Genomic DNA, 15,856 nt, shown 5'->3' with positions numbered 1-15,856 from the left:
AAGCGCCCGCGTACCTGCCCGGTGCCGCGGCTGGGGCAGGGACCCCCTCCGCACGCCAAAGCTCCGCGCACACGCCGGGGTCTCCAGCTGGGGAGTCCGGCGGGAGCGGGGAGCGTGGGGGGCTCCTCCTCCTCCCGCGGGGGGCGGCTGCGGGCCCTGCCCAGTGTGGGCGGCTGGGCCCGGCTGCGCGTTGGCTGCGGGCGGTGCCGCCAGTGAGGCTGCGCTGAGGCTGCGGGACCGGATGGCCGAGCCGCCCGCCCCGCGCACTCGGGCGGCGGCCGGCAGCGGGCGAGGACACCGGGCGAGCCCTCCCTGCCGGGAGAGCCAGCCCTGCGGCACACGGCAGCGCCATGGTCTCATGGATCATCTCCAGGCTAGTGGTGTGAGTAGCTGCCGCTCGGCACCTGCAGCGTGTGCCCGCATGTCCGCGCGTGTGTGTGCGCGGTGTCCGCGCCGCCCGTCCCGCTCGCCCCTGCTTTGGATACTGGGCTAAATTTAGCAGGTTGTTGTCGGGGCCGGGGCGCCCGGCTGCCCGGCGGGTGAGGCAGGAGGTAGGTGGGTCAGATGGGATTTTCCAGCATGAGAAAATCACCGGGAGGGTGGAGGGTAAAGCGCTGCCGCGCTGTGCAGTGCCAGGTGACAGGGGAGAAAGAGAGCGAGTGACATCGCCCGGCGCTCGGCGATGGACGGGCTCGGGGTCCGGAGGGGGAATGGAGCATCCACGGGTGGGAAAATGGACACGGATTTGTCTCGGCGCTTTGTTACCGGGCTCGGCGAGGCTGGGGGCTCGCGAGGGGGCGTGGGAGAGGCGGCCGCGGGGTCTCCCAGCCGCCGCCACCGCTTTCTTCTGTCTGTTTTGCAAAAGAAATATCAAATATTCCTTTCCTCTTTGCAACTTGCCGCTCGTCCTCTCAAAAGGCGATCTCGCTCTCCCTTTAACCTGTCAGCCTGGGAGAAGAAGCGTGTGGTTTGCGCTTGTCCTACAGCTTTTCCATGGCTGAAACTGCTCTAGGTGGGAATACATGTAAAAATTCCCTGGAAATTCTTCCCCGGCAACAGGGGGAAACAGAGCAAGCTCGAGGTATATGTTTATCTGCCCCACCAAGAGGTTTAGGGAGAAAAAGGCATTTTTGATGTAATTTGGAAAATCCTGGAGGAGGGATATTACAGTCTTAAGGTGGGGCAGCAGGATGGCTGATCTCCCTTCTGGAAATGTGACTGGGGAAGGCTAATATATGGCATCAGATGAATAATTTGCCAGATTTGTCCATCATATACATACAGATGCCTCTCCTGCAGATTCAGGAGGACATCTGTTGTGCTCTTAAGTTATTTTAGAGCGTCTGCGAGGGCCTGTCACTTTCTTTGTCTGAAAGAAACGTGCCATGATGTTGCACCATCAGCATGTTTCCAGGAAAACGTTTTCAAGGTCTCTTTTGCCATATAAGATGAAATATCAAAAGGAAAACTCACCTTCATCTTAGTTATGTCTCTGTATCAGTAAGACATTAAGTGTCAGATATGAAGATTTTAGGGGGGTCTAGAGTTGAATTTAGCCCCTGGAGGTCTGTCATCTGGATTCAGCTGCAGCTAGCCATTATTTGACTTGCACTTCATTCTGGGAAAGAGTGTTAAATATTTAAAAGATTTCATTTGAACAGTATAACTGTGCAGGTATCTCTGCCAGCAATGTGAGATGTAGCATGTATTGTCTAAGGCAGCTTTTCTTTCTTCTCTACTAGACTAATTTCCACTTTGAAAAAACCCACATGATCGTGTAACCCAGCTAATCCTCAAGAACAAAGAATGTCTACACAGAGATGGTAGTTTAACTTACTTGTCTCAGCACATGCACATCTGCACAGATGATTTCATCTAAGACACGTGGGCTGGGTAAAAATCTGATAGGGGCAGGACCTGGAGCAGTTGACCAGTCAGGTAATTAGCTGAGCACACAGACCTTCCTGTTCTCTTCAGTGTTACCTGAATAACATGTCACAGCATGGAGTCAGCTGTGCAGAGGGCAGTACCAGTTATTTTTTATGCTGCATTTTCAGTAGCAAATAATGAATATGCAGTGTAAATATTAATAATTTAGTAGTCATAGTAATAATTAATAATTTTGCAAGGAAACCTAGGGCAAGCCAAGCTTGGTTACCACTTTTCTTTCCACTGCTGAGTCTACATCCATCCTTCAAGAATATTTTGTACCAGGAAGTGCTGGTTTGTTATGATCTCAGTAAGAAACGTGGATTCTTTAGACTATTGCTTAAAACACCATTTGCTAGAGGTAGCATTGCATAAAAAAAAAGAGGAGAGTATAAATAATCTTACATTCCATCAGATCCCAGAAACCCTGAGGTGTCTGACATGGAGGAGCCCTCCAGTCTGACACAGCACACCATGCAGATCTGTGTGTGGAAAGGTTCCCTTACACTTTGATCTTTTCAACTCTCAGAGCCTTTTCTTTTTATTTCTAAAGATGTTTCCATTAATCACTCCTACTACCAGATGAAAAGGATGTTCACAAGAGAGCTTATTGCTACACTTAGATGAAGACAAAGATGGGCAGGTGGTTTAATGTCAGGTGATGAGCAAGTTGCCCCTGCATCCAAGAGGTATGTGCATCCCACCACAGGTCAGACAGGCAGGATCCCCCTGCAGCACAGCACAGACCATCCAGAGTAACTGGGAGTTGGACCCCTGACTCCTTGGTGTACAGTGGTCTTCAGATTAGGATCATGGCAAAGATTAATCTATTTAATCCAGTTTCCCCATCTCATTATGAATCACTAGTTGATCCATCAGTACAGATAGCTGTGCCTAAGTAGAATGGCCACCTGGTTGGGCTTTTTTTCCCTCTACTTGTGCCTATGTAGTTGGTTTTTTTTCATTAAACTTATTAGCTGATAAGGATTATGAAGAAAGTGCTGTGGTGTGGTTTAGTCACACTGTTAAAGTTGATTTGTGCTCTTATGACTTCTGCTGATCTCCATAGGGGTTATGTCTGATATGACTCAGCTAACAGAAAGGGCTTTAAACAAAAGCAAGCCTTTGCTTTGTCTCTTTGGTGCTTTGCTGCTTCCACTGTCTCTGATTTAGTTAGGACAGGTTCTGTCCTGGCAGTTTCTATTTCTAAAACATTGCTGAAGGAGAAGAACCTGTGAGCACTTCTCATCTTTTTCAGCAGGAAGCCAGACAGCTCACTGCAAACCTTCTCTTACCTCATTTCACCTTTAGTGTTTGGGCTTTGTGTCCAGAGTGCTGGCTGGTTCTGTTCTGCCTGTAGAGCTGTGTGCTGGGAACCCTCACAAGAGAAATGAGGCATTCAGAGCAGCATCTCTGCCATAGCTGTGTGTTAAAGTTAAGGATATCATGTTCAGGATCTGCCCTAGGTACTGTACAAATGTGAAACAAAAAGATAATTGTCCCTGGCTATCTTTTTCCTCTAAGAGCTCAAGTCTCATTCTCCTGTGGTACTATTCCCAGGTAGTTTTTTTACTCATCTCAGTGAGAACAAAATCAGGATATTTCTTTTCTCATGGCAGTGGATTACAGATGACTTTTCCACCAAGGAATGCCTGTGATCTCTGGAATTGCAATTGTTGCATCTTGGAGTGATTTGTTCCTATGTCTCTCACAGTAACTGGAGTGGGATAACATCATTATTTGTGGGTTAATTACAGCCTTTTTTTATTCTTCACCTCTAAATACATCTCAGAGGACATCCTGGAGGACCTGTATCTGTTTCCTCATCTGTGAAGTGTAATGAACTGTTGTGAATTTCTCTTCCCTGAGGCAGACCAGAAGGGACCATTGGTCTGTCTTAGCAACTACAGGTTATTGCTGGTCTTTTCAAAGGAGATTCAGTTTCCCTCAAAAGGCAGAGGCCTCTCTAGGAGAAGGACTTGGGATCTGTCTTTGTTATTGCAGACCAGTTCAGCTGCAGTGCACAGCACTGGCAATCCTGGATAGCCACTTTTGGCTGTTGTCTACAGGCCCTTTGAAGTTAAGAGGGGTGTATATAAATGCAGTCTATTGTATTGGCATGGGAATTCTGTCCTTTCTCAGAAACATGAAACTTGGTTTATGTGCTTGGGATCACACAGAACAGGTTTTGGCTCCCATTCTGAAAGTTAGACACATCACACTCCCTGTTGAAAGACTTTCAATCTGGAACACGTGGCAGAGGAAGGAAATGTCAGTAGAAGCAAAGCTGGGTTAGACAGGTTATCAGTAGATGATATGATGCTATGTGATGCCTTAGGCATTTGATTTCCTCCTGTGAGAAGCTTAGAAGTGCATTGCAAATTAATACAAAATGGTTAAATATGTTCTTCATGGTGAAAATCACAGCCTTTATTATGCTTTTTTTTGCCTGCATGTATTTTCTTTTAAATCAAAATATCATTAATGGCCTCTCTGATCTCTTATGTTTTGATGTGAAAGAGAATGGCAGCTTTAGGTATGTTCACTGGGAATTCCCATCCCTGTGTGCTAGCTGTCCCTGGAAGGAGTTGGATTCTGAACAAAATCAGACGGGAACCAAAGAATTCTTTAACCTGATGTGTTGGATTTCCTTCCCTATCCTTCCCTTTCCTTCCCTGAGTTTGTTAACTTTCTCTTTTTTGGTTGTTGTGATGTTTCTTTAGCAAGGCTGGGAGACTGGCCACCCCATCCTCATCTGATGTCAATTCATGGTGCTACTGAGTCAGACATTGATTTCATCTTTGTATCTATAAAAAAATTCCATTCTAGAGAAACTGAGCAGATCCTTCCTCCTCCTACTTTTCATATGTATGGGAAGCCTGAAGAAATTTATGAATGAAACAAAACCTGAAAAGTCATATCATGGCAGAGACAGGATCCACTCAAGCAGGCAGGGACTGCTCTCATAAAAGCAGAGCACAGCTTCAAGCTGTTGGCTGCTGATACATCAGCATTAGCATTCAGCTGATGTTACCACTTGATATATATGTATTGGTTATTGATACATCTGCATTTGCATTTTAGTTGACATACATCATGTATGTGAAGGTCTGTAGTATTCACATATTCTCTGAACAGAGAGAGGCTTAAATCTCTGCCAGTATTTTCCTGAGAAGCTGTAAGAAAGCTCAGAGAAAACAATTCTTATCTCCACGAAGGTCCCTCACAGCCTGCTTTATTTACTTGGTGCTGGCAGTTGACATGAGGGATTCAGGTGTTCATTGCTCTCTACAGGCCTCACACCAGCAGTGTAAAATTATCTGAAAATACAGCAAAGGACACAAAGGGCAGCCTGAGCTCCCAGCCAAGGCTGTGGGATGAGTTTGCAGTAGACTCTTCTGTGCTCTGGAGCTGGGAAGTGGGCAGGGCAGACCCTCTGCCGTACTCGCAGAGGTTACTGACAACCTTCACCTGTATAAAAAGTGGTGTAATGCCTCCAAAACAGTGGCTGCAGGCTTGCAGTGCAGTGTGAAGAGCACATGGTCTCTGTGGCTGTTCATGTGCATCCCTGCTGCAGCCTTTGGCTCTGCTGAGGGGGCAGAACCTGTTGGTGACAGTAAGTGACAGAGGAGCAGCCAGCGCAGGTGCGACATTTGCCGTGCCCTTGGTGTGAAATGTGACCGTGTGATCACGCTGCAGGGGACAGCAGGGGCTGCCTGCTGCTCTGGCAGCCCTGACCCAGATTCTCCTGCCCAACACAGATGTGCTGGAAATGCTCCTGGCCCCAATGGGAAAGGTTTCTGGTGTGCACATCACAGATCTTACTGGTTCTGGGAGGATATTTTACCAGCCTGGCAGCTATGGGATAGAGCCAAGGGCCTTGGCCTTTGCAGCTGCCTTTGTACAGTATTTTGCCTTTGTGGGACCCTTTCCATTCACTGTAGTAAAGCACTTTGAAGTATTAATTAATTGTTGTGTCATTAGAGGGATTTTTACTGCCATTGTATGGGTAGGGGCACCAAGACACACAGAGATCAAGTGATGTGTAAAGAATTCCACAGGGTAACAGGTAACATATTTCCTCCAGATTCCTTGCTCAGTAAATGAATAAAAGGGAACTTGATAAAGGAAATTGGGAAATGTGTGTGGCTTTTGTATGGTTTTTGATGGTGTGAGAGGGATAGAGCAAAACTATAGACTTAAATTGATGCTACTGAGGCAGTCAAACAACCAAAGGCCAAAATATTTTGAATCATGACCTGTTCCCTTTCAGATCCTCAGTGCTGTCCTTAGGGTAATAGTAAGCAGAAAGCAAGAGCCAGACTGCTTAATACAGGCTACTAAATCAGGCATTACACTGCCTAAAATTGGTTTCCTAATCACAGGAGGGAGATTTAGATCCAAGGTACTTGAGCTGTGGTCCACGGATGGCTGGCAGTCCACAAAACATCAGTCAGTGTTTCAGCCCTAAACCAGAAACTCTCATACAGGCAGTTATGTCCTAACTGATATAGATAGAAGATGCCACTTTTTACTCCTTTTTAGTTACAAGTTTTGTAATTATATCTATTGAATTACAGTTTTTAAAAAATATTAACATTTCAACATTTTGCCAATTTCATGTGACTTATTATTTATCATCTATTCTTAAGGAACAGGGGAATATAAAATAAGCTGTGTGTTTCTTTCAAAGGTTTGGATGGTCCAGTGATTAGGAAAGGATGAGAAACTTTCATGTGCTCTTTCTGCAGTTAACAGAGTGAGACTGGAACTTCCATCAGGTGCTGTGTGTTGCATGGAGAGCTGCTGGGTCAAGGGGAAATGCTTGGTACAAATTGGATGAAGGAAGGCAACGTACAATCACACCTCCTACTTTCTGAGCAGTTGCTTCTGAATACTGAGCACTGCATTTGTCTTTCTGCTTCCATGTCTCAGCAGGCAGAGCTGATACCTTGGGAACTTTCAGGCTAATCAGGCTAAAGGTGGATGAAGACCTGAGAGCTGCAGAAGTATTAGCCAGTTTGGATTGCTGCAGAATCTTTGTATGACAAAATTTCTTCTTTGTCTTCATTAGGCAGCAAGGATCTGAGTCAAGATTCCATTTTCTTGGTTTGTCCACTTGGGGCCACTCAGATTTCAAGTAGGTCTTGTGAGGTGAAATGGCCTAATGAAGGGATGCATCCATGTAATTAGGCTCATATGGCAGAATCTCCCTTAGATCACTCCTATGGTTGAAGTTAATCACATGCTGCTTTTTGCAGGGAAGCTCTCACATACTTGTGTTATCACTGGTATGCTACTTAGATTGCAAATTCTTGTGGGCAGCAAGTTCATTTAGTATTTTTTATCTTACAACACCTAGACAGTGGGGGTTGGTTTCTAGCTGTTTCTTCTAAGTTCTGTAGCAATAGAAAAATAAATAAGCTATGAATACATGCAGTTCTGCATTTTGGGTTAATCATTCTTGAGACTGGTCCTGTACTCCTCAGTAATTTCTCTGTGACACTCTTGCTGGTAAGGTGTTCATGGTCTGATTTGGCATTTCACATGCATGTAGTAAAACAGAATTTAAACTGATAAAGTACAGGCAAAACAGATGGTGAGCAGAGTGGTGAGAAAGAGCTAGAAGTAGTGACAAAATGAAGACTGTATTTTATCTTTCCATGACTTGTGTGCTTTTGAAGAGAATGACAGGTAACAGGACACACCTGCTCATTCCACAGGTGGGACTTGGGAAGGCACTCCAGACCTGGAGCACTATGCTAGAGCTAAAAGCATGGGTGGTACTTTCCCAGGATTTGTACACAGAACCACTCCATCTTTTGCTGTGAGCCTCAGAACAGGCATAACTCCAGAGCACCCTGCTGTGTGTTTCTTGCAGACACATTTTGCAAGAGAAGGGGAGGGCAAAGGATTTTAAGTTGCTCTGGGTGGTAAAGCAGTGATCTGCAGGCTGGTAAAAGTGGTCACAGAGCCAGAAGCAGGGCAGGGATGGCATCAAAGGAGAGAAGCTGCTTGTACAGTAAGTAGAAATGAAGAGCAAGGATTATGTTTCAGAAGGGACACACATTTATATGGAGGCAGAGTACTGAGTGTCAAGTTGGAGATTTACTCTTGGCAGCGACAGGGGGACAACTGGTGTCATGCTTAGGAAGGCTTGTTTTTTCAGATGCTGCTTGCTGCATCCCTGACTGCTCATGGACTAATTGCTGACAAATAAACATCCAGTTTCAAACAAGGAATCCATCAATTCAGTAAAGCTGCAATCTCTCTTTCCCCTTTCTCTCTCATGGAGCCAATCGTAATATTGTTCTTTCCAAAAATGGCAAATTTTACAGGAGAACAAAACCAATATTAACCTATTTGTGAGGAGCTACAAAAAATACCCCTCATGTCTGCAATGTTGTGCCTTTTTGGACAGATCCCAGGGATGCCAGGACCATGTTTGTACCTGCCTGTGAATTTATCAGGCAGTCCAATGCTATCAGCATTAATGAACACTTGCAGCTCCTGCAGAAGAAGCATTTCTGTTCTGTTGAGTTCATACTGCTGCTTCCTTTCATTCAGCTCATTTATTCTATTTCTTGTTTCCAGCCTATAAATAAATGTTTGCACCGGAAAGCCAAAAACTGACAGACATTTCTTGCCTCATGTTTTGAGGGAGGCTTGTAACCAATAACCATGGAAAGGGCTTGTGCTGCAGATTCTATATGAGAATACCAAGAACTTGGATTCAGAGCAGTGCTGTAAATTCCCTGTGGGAAGAGGGCAAATTATTTATTCTTTCCTGATTTGGTAACTATAAAATAGTCTTAGTGATAATCTCTGTCTGTGAAAACTACCAGTTCTATTTTACACATGGCAGAGCCTGATGTGGGCATGAAGTATCCCCAGTGGAGCAGAATTGGAGGGGACAGATAAATATGAATTCTGAGCTGAAATTTCCAGTTCAATGGTCAGAAGTCATGGGGTGCTCTGGGATGTTTTACATAGACAAGCTTCTTCTGTGGCAGAGCTCTCCTGGCTGCCAGTCCCTGAGGAGCACTCATGGAGAAGTGAAAGCAGGAATCTTGTATGGCATTTCAGGAAGAACATCCTTGCAGGGAGGGCAGATGGGAAACACCTGGTGATGGTAAAGAGCAGAGCAATCACAGGAAGATGACTTTCTCCATTCACCACAATATTTCATGGTCACCTTTCTCTTGATGTCTTCAGCACAAATGCTCTGACACTTGCTGTGAGCATGTGAGGAGAGCTGCTCTCTCCAGCTATAGGTCCCATCAAACAGCCCTTGTGATGAGGTGGTTGTTCTAGCTTGGGCAGTTCCCACAGGTCTGCTCTGGGTCATGCTCTGCCTTAGGCCCTTTTGTGGATGAGCAATTTGAAGCTCTTGAGCCTCATTCTGCTCATGGAAGGGTTCTGCTTGTCCTGCTGCCTCTTCTGCTTGGGAGGACATGGTCTGTGCATGTCTAAACTTGTGCCTATGAGGCACTCAGATTATGTGACCCACAAGAAGTTATCCCTGGTGTTAGGTCAGGTTCAATAACACCATCTGGCTCCTAAATCTACCTGCAGAATTCATGGTGACATGTGAAAGAGAGAGGTGGATGCCAGAGCTGCCCTGAGGCTAAAAGGCTTTGAGTTTTAGTCACGTATTTCATGGAAAAAGATTGAGTGGTTTGACATGAGAATGACTGCAAGACAGGTGGTTATATGAAAAGGAATTGCTGGTCAGTGTTTAGATTCCACTGAGCATGTCCCTCTGCAGAAAAATCCCACTATCCTAGCTGGTATTTTTTGCTGGAAACCACAGCAGAGAGGCCAGAGGCATGATGGACACAAGCACTGAATGAGACTTTCCCCCTTCCAAACAATTCATCTAGGTCTGAGTTAAAGCACATTGTCAGGGCAGCCTGGAGGCTGTTTGCATTTCCCCTGGCTTAAGTGTCCCTGTTTTGTAGCTGAACAAAGGACTCTTCTTTCCAGGTTTATTGTTTTCATTCTGCTTATAAGGATTTTGGTCAAAACAGAAAGATGTTGCTGTTTAGAAAGAACATTAATAATTAAATTGAGATACTCTGGGGAATATACCCCATAAGACTGGAGCTGTTGAATTTAAGTAGATCATAATAGTTTCCATGGCAACACACTCTGCTGTCCTATATACAGAAAGGGTCTTTCTCATAGGATCAAATGCAGAGGAAGCTGCTATTTTAAAATATACCTTAAAAACACAAACACTGAACTAAGAGCAAATGGTTTCCTCTATAAATGTTGTAGGAATTTCCTCATGCTTGTTACACTGTGCTCCCCTCTTTTCAGAACTGTCAGAGTACAATCAGTCAAACCAATCCCCTGCTGACTCTAATGATTTATGGAGAACCTGAGGTCTAATGATGCTTTCTCAGGATATAATCTGCCTCACAAATACATCCATATCTGGATATTTATAAAGCTGTAACTGTCATGAGCCTGAAATGGAGACTTCTGTGGTTCTTTTGAACAGGTCTGCAAAAATCCTTGTGTTCTGCTGCCTATCTTGGTATCTGCTTGTGATCTCCCATCTCACTGTGCTCAGTAAAGCTGTTTTGGTCAGGATTTGGACAGCATTGTGAGATCCTTGTGCATGGTGTGTTCTGTTACAGCTGACTCTAAGATGGGAATTCATGGTGAAAACTTAGAGATAATTGAGGAATGCGCACACTCACTTAGAAGATCTGGAGATTCTTCAATCAGTCAGGAATTGCACAAACTCTTTTCCTCTAATCTACCAATCAAATAAATGTATAATTTGATGTGCTCAGAAAAGCCTTACAGCCATGTGATGTTACAAAATCTGTGTGAAATGAAGCGTGATCATCCAAGCAAAAATATGGAATTCAATAGAAAGCTTCTGAATGTAACTAAGAAGGAAGTCGCAGTACATGATGGGGGAAAAAAGTTTGTGTCTGGAATAATTACAGCTTCTCTATTTTGCCCTTATAAATAGGCTAAGAAGGGGTGCATTGCCAAATTTTAGCAAGAACTGCCACAAAATTCCCAGTCCTGGCTTGTGGTAAACCTGAAGAATCAAGGCTGGATTTTCTGCAAACAAACTAAATCAATAGCTGAAAAATGCTGTTTCAATGCAAACCTCAATAATTTTCTCATCCCTAGGGCAATACCAGAGCTTCAAGTTGTGTCAGCTGGTGCTGCTTTGCTGAGGTCAGTGAGTGGTGTAAATCCACCCAGGTGGGAGACCCAAGGTTGTGTTTGTAGTTCAGAATGGTGAGGGCCTTGTAGAGGGTGCCAGCTGCATCCTAGAAAATTAAATATTATGGGACAGAAGTTGGCCAGTTCAATGGAGGACTTGTGTTCTTTATGAGCTTTGAGTTAAACTGCCCTTTGAGTGGTGACAGATGAAGGATAGAGGGCTCTTAAAAGCATGATTCTGTCATGATCCTTTCATTGTAGTGTTGGGAATTTCACCACTAAATAGGAATATGGCTTTGCCTGCACTTCAGCAACCCAAGCTAATTGAATGGGCATCCCAAAGCTGTAATCAAGATCCCTCTGACCTCATATCTGGAGCTCTGGTGAACTTCACTATCAAGCTTTTCTCTAAGAAGTGGTGATACCCACTGAAAGCTGAGGATGAGGAGCATGGCCACCTTCCCTTGAGAATCAATCTAAAGAATCCAAATGCCTTATTGCACCCTAGCATATGTATTTTTAAAGGTACTTTAGTCTCATCAGACAGGCTGAAACTCTGTGATCTCTCGTGCTTCACGCCTGTTCCTTGATTGAAGCTCTGTTACACAGGGTGCTGGCTAACCATGGCCATTGGCTCTGAGCTCATCCCTGATCCCTAAACCACTGCTGCTCTGCAGACTTTTCAGAAGTGGACATGCCAGCAGCTCACTGACAGCCATTTCCAGGGCCTGAGGGGATGTGACATGTCACACCCTCTGACTGATGATACACACCCTCTGCCTGTTTCTACATATTGTTCCTAGATCACTGCAAAATCAGCAGAGCTGCTTGAGAGACTGCAGACAGCCACTAAAAGACTCTTGCCTGCTGTCCATGAAGCAGGATGTGCATTTAAAATTTATAAATACTATGCCTGATTTTGCATGGTACTTTAAAATTAACCAGTCTGCTTTCCATGTAGTTTGTGGTAATTCATATTTAATCTCATGTAAACCCATTCTGTAAAATCATACCCCCCCACCCCCAAGGTTTTATTTATAGATTAGATATTTTTCATCTCTTTGATACAGTGTGTCCTGAGATTTTTGCACTCAGATGTGCTATACAGCTATACTGGAATAGCTCAGCATTCTTTTTCAATTATTATTCTGCTGAGGTCTGCAGATACTTGGCTGTAACAAATCAGGTCACTATTCAAACACTATTATAATTTATGTATATTCCTGAGACCTAGAAACCTCACTCTGAGCAGCCAGGCCATAAAAGGCTGAACTCTGTGTAAATCCAGTTCTCCAGACACATTTTATACAGCTACATGTGTTTGAAACACTTTAACCATTTCATTTCAAAATAGCAATGCTTTATTTAGAGTGGCATTTGCAACATTGTCATCCTCCTGTGTGAATCCCCTTGCCTGAGAGAGAGGACAGGCACTGGGCTGTGGCATTTAACCCAGCAGTATTAATGAATAAGTAATGATGGAAGAGCATACATGAGATAGCATGCAGTGTGGGTGCTCCCACAAAAAGTACAAGCTGCCTTCTCAAGCAGCTGCTTATTTAGAAATCTCTGAAGTGGTCCTTGAAGAATTGGCTGTCTTCCCCTTTGCTTTCCTCTCAAGTTATTTCTGTGAAGTCTCCATCTGGCTCCTAAGCCTCAGTTTATATTTTATTTTATATTTTGAGTAGCTGCCAGCTGAAGGGTATATGTGTGAGAGGAAAGGTGAGAATGGGAAAGAGGTGAAGTGTCTAAGCCAAAAGAAAGAAGAGAGGCAAAGCCCCTTCTGTTCAGAATTGTGCAATGCACTGGCTCTTTACCCAAGCCTGAGGCAAAGTGATATTCCTCATGGTGTAGGGAGGGAGCTGTGCCTGTGTCACAGGCTTTGATCTGAACACATTTGTGTTTGGGGAAATGCAGAATAGAGGAGAACACCATGACTTATCCCTTTTTCTCTCTAAGGCTCTCAGCTAAAGCCTGAAATTCAGAGACATATGAGAAGTCTGGGAGAGATCAAAATTGAATGCAAATGGGAACATGGCATCTTCTGTGAGAAGGAGGATTGAGTATCTGGATAGCAATACTGCTGTATTGAGGCATTAAAAAAACCTGATGTCTTCATCAAATTGTGAAACTGGATTTTAAATCCCAACTTCTAGAATATGTGCATATATTGCATATATCTGTGAGCATCAGATATTTTGATTTGTACTGTGAACCTGCAAGGCTGTGTGCATGCTCTCTTCTGAGAAGCTATTGCCTGACACTCTATTTTGAATGGAAATGTTCCTGTAATTTCTTCCAAGAAATCACCTGATGAGAATAAATGAGCAAATGTGGGAATTGCTGGGATGTGCTCACAGTGAGATTGTCTCTCTGTGTAATGATGGGGGTGGCACAGAAGCAGTGCCTTGAAACTGCAATTTCTCTTTCTAAATCTCCCACTGCCTGGGCTGTGACCAAGCTGCTGATTTCCAGTGGTGAAAGCCATTTATTTTCCAGCATGGTCAATGGAACATGTAGATATCTGTCATCTCAGCCTTCTCTGAAAGTTTTTACCCCAGGTGTGTATTTGTCCAAAATCTCAAACTGCCAGATGTCATTTTAAAGCTCTCAATGTGAGCTGCTGTGCCAGGAAATGCTTCAGTAGATACCTGTCCTTGCTAGTGAGCCTTGCCTGCACTTTAGGTAATAGGTGGTTGTTAAGAAAATTGTAGTGTGGGTGAATAGTACCTGGAAGTGGAGGTAAAAAGAATCCCCTTTCTCTCTTACCTTTAGTTAAAGGCCCAAACTTCACTTACTAGAATATTTCAGGGATTGAAATCTAATCTTTTGGTGTAACAGAAAAGTGTTTAACCTGTTGAGCTTCAGGGAGAATTTATGGTAAGATTGGAAAATATCAGAAATTTAAAAAGAAATCAAATATTGGTAAAGGAATACAAAACCTGGAGGTACTTAAAAAGATAAAATTATTTGGGAGGAATAGGGAAGGAATTGTCTTTTTGTAGCAGAAGTATATTCACTTGTGAGGTGAATCATGATGTAGGAAAGTTAAATAGATGTAGAGAGATTTCAAAGTTCAGAAGAGAAGCCTTGCGTTTTAAGAAACATCCTCCAGTGGCTAAGGAAATGTGTCCAAGTTCCAGTATTTCACTTGTACATATATACTCTTTGTTGAGCAAAACCAAAGATATTTTAGAATGCTCTGTACAGATTGCATGAGTTGTGTCTGTCCCATGCACCTGCCAAGTGAATTACAAGTCAGAAATATTTAACTTCAGCTGCAGTTCTGGGCAATATGAAAGTGTTACTGAGAGGATGGGCATGAATTTTGGAGGCTGGGCAACTGAATGTCCACCTGGGCTATCTTAGCCCACCCAAACTGTGTGCTGGTAAACTCTGAGCCAGACACAGTGACAATATCCTGCCCAACCCAAGCAAGTTAAAGGCACAACAGATGCAGCTTATGTGTGTCAGCACTGCATGATGGATGTCCAACCAGGGGAATGCTCAGCTGGGCTGATGTACAAAGTACAAAATGTACAAAGGGGATCTGAGAACTCAGCTATTTCCCAAACACTTAGAGAGAACTGATTGAAGATGGTGAAGGCTTACAGAGGTGCTGGTATTTCTGTGCCTAGGGTACTGATTGTCCTCAAGTTCAGCCCTGAAAAGCCTTTTAGAATGGTTAGATCAGAAAAATTAGAGATTCCTGGAACCTGGAGTGTGTATTTTTCCTGTTACTATCATAGCTCAAGCCTTCAACAGTGCTGAATATAACTTTTCTTAGGAGCAATTTCATTTAATCTTTCTTCATTTAACCTGAAAATACAGTTCTCCAACTTCTAAAGGATGAATTTAGGGGCTCTGGAGGAGATTGTCATTTAAGAAAGCCCTTCAATTTTAGCTTGATCAAGGCTTTGCAGCTCTTGATATTTTTAAAAATTATCATAGCATGTGTATTAGCCATGTGTGGGTAATTCACTTTCTCTGTATGATTCCCAGCTCCAGCAGAAGAAAGGTTGTGTCATTTTATCTCCAGATATGTCCTGTGGGCCATGGTGTTTGGCATAGGGGTAAATAAGCTGCTAATGACCTCCCTACTCATGGCTTTGTGTAAGAATAGATCATGCAACAACATTACCATAAAACCATTATGGTAAACTGCACAGTTAATGACACAAAGCCTTGTATGTGAGTATGTGGCTGTAGAGATAAGGGAAATCCAGCTGCTTCTCTAGCTCACCCAAAGATGGCTAAGCAAGAGAATTAGAGCACTGTTTGTAAATATTCACTTCATCTCCCTACCCCTCTTTTTGAAGCTCTGCTAACAGCACCCATTCTGTGTGAAGCCCCAGAGTTAAGACAGTGTGCTGCTATTCTCCACATGCTTCCCTTGGCAATCCAGTAGTTATTCCCCAGCTTAGCTCTTTGGGGACAGCACCAGTTGCAAAGGAAAGGGAGTGGTGGGGCTGAGGAAGAAGGTTCTCCAAGCAGCAAGGAAGAATCTCCTCATCATTCAGGGAGCGGATCCCTGGCACTGCTGTGCCTCTGACCATAGGAAGGATGTAGTGCTGTTCTCTTCCAGATCTCAGCACAGGGCTGGGTTAGCAAGAGGATTATCCAGCATGTTGAACAAAGTGATTGTTCCCCTCTATTTTGCAGCTATGGGGGGATGTCACAGTTGCTGGCTGGAGTAGAGTATCCCATTTGAGTTTTCCTGGTAGAAGGAGGGCCC

General features: G+C 44.0%; 1 protein-coding gene across 5 annotated transcripts in view; it reads left to right on the top strand.

Annotated features, from left to right (window-relative positions):
- Window positions 1-218: 218 nt before the first annotated feature.
- REEP1 (receptor accessory protein 1) overlaps window positions 219-15,856 on the top strand; it is a 74,161-nt gene continuing 58,523 nt past the window's right edge. For 2 of the 5 annotated variants that reach the window (XM_059845396.1, XM_059845395.1), the window contains exon 1: window positions 219-382. In XM_059845396.1, the coding sequence (XP_059701379.1) occupies window positions 351-382 (32 nt within the window). In that variant the 5' untranslated portion in view covers window positions 219-350. The other 3 variants (XM_059845397.1, XM_059845399.1, XM_059845400.1) reach the window with 3 other exon arrangements.

This window comes from Haemorhous mexicanus, chromosome 4 (genome assembly GCF_027477595.1).
Source record: "Haemorhous mexicanus isolate bHaeMex1 chromosome 4, bHaeMex1.pri, whole genome shotgun sequence".
Lineage (NCBI taxonomy): Eukaryota > Metazoa > Chordata > Aves > Passeriformes > Fringillidae > Haemorhous > Haemorhous mexicanus.
The sequence above is the reverse complement of the archived record's forward strand: the minus strand, read 5'-3'. Positions and strand labels throughout refer to the sequence as shown.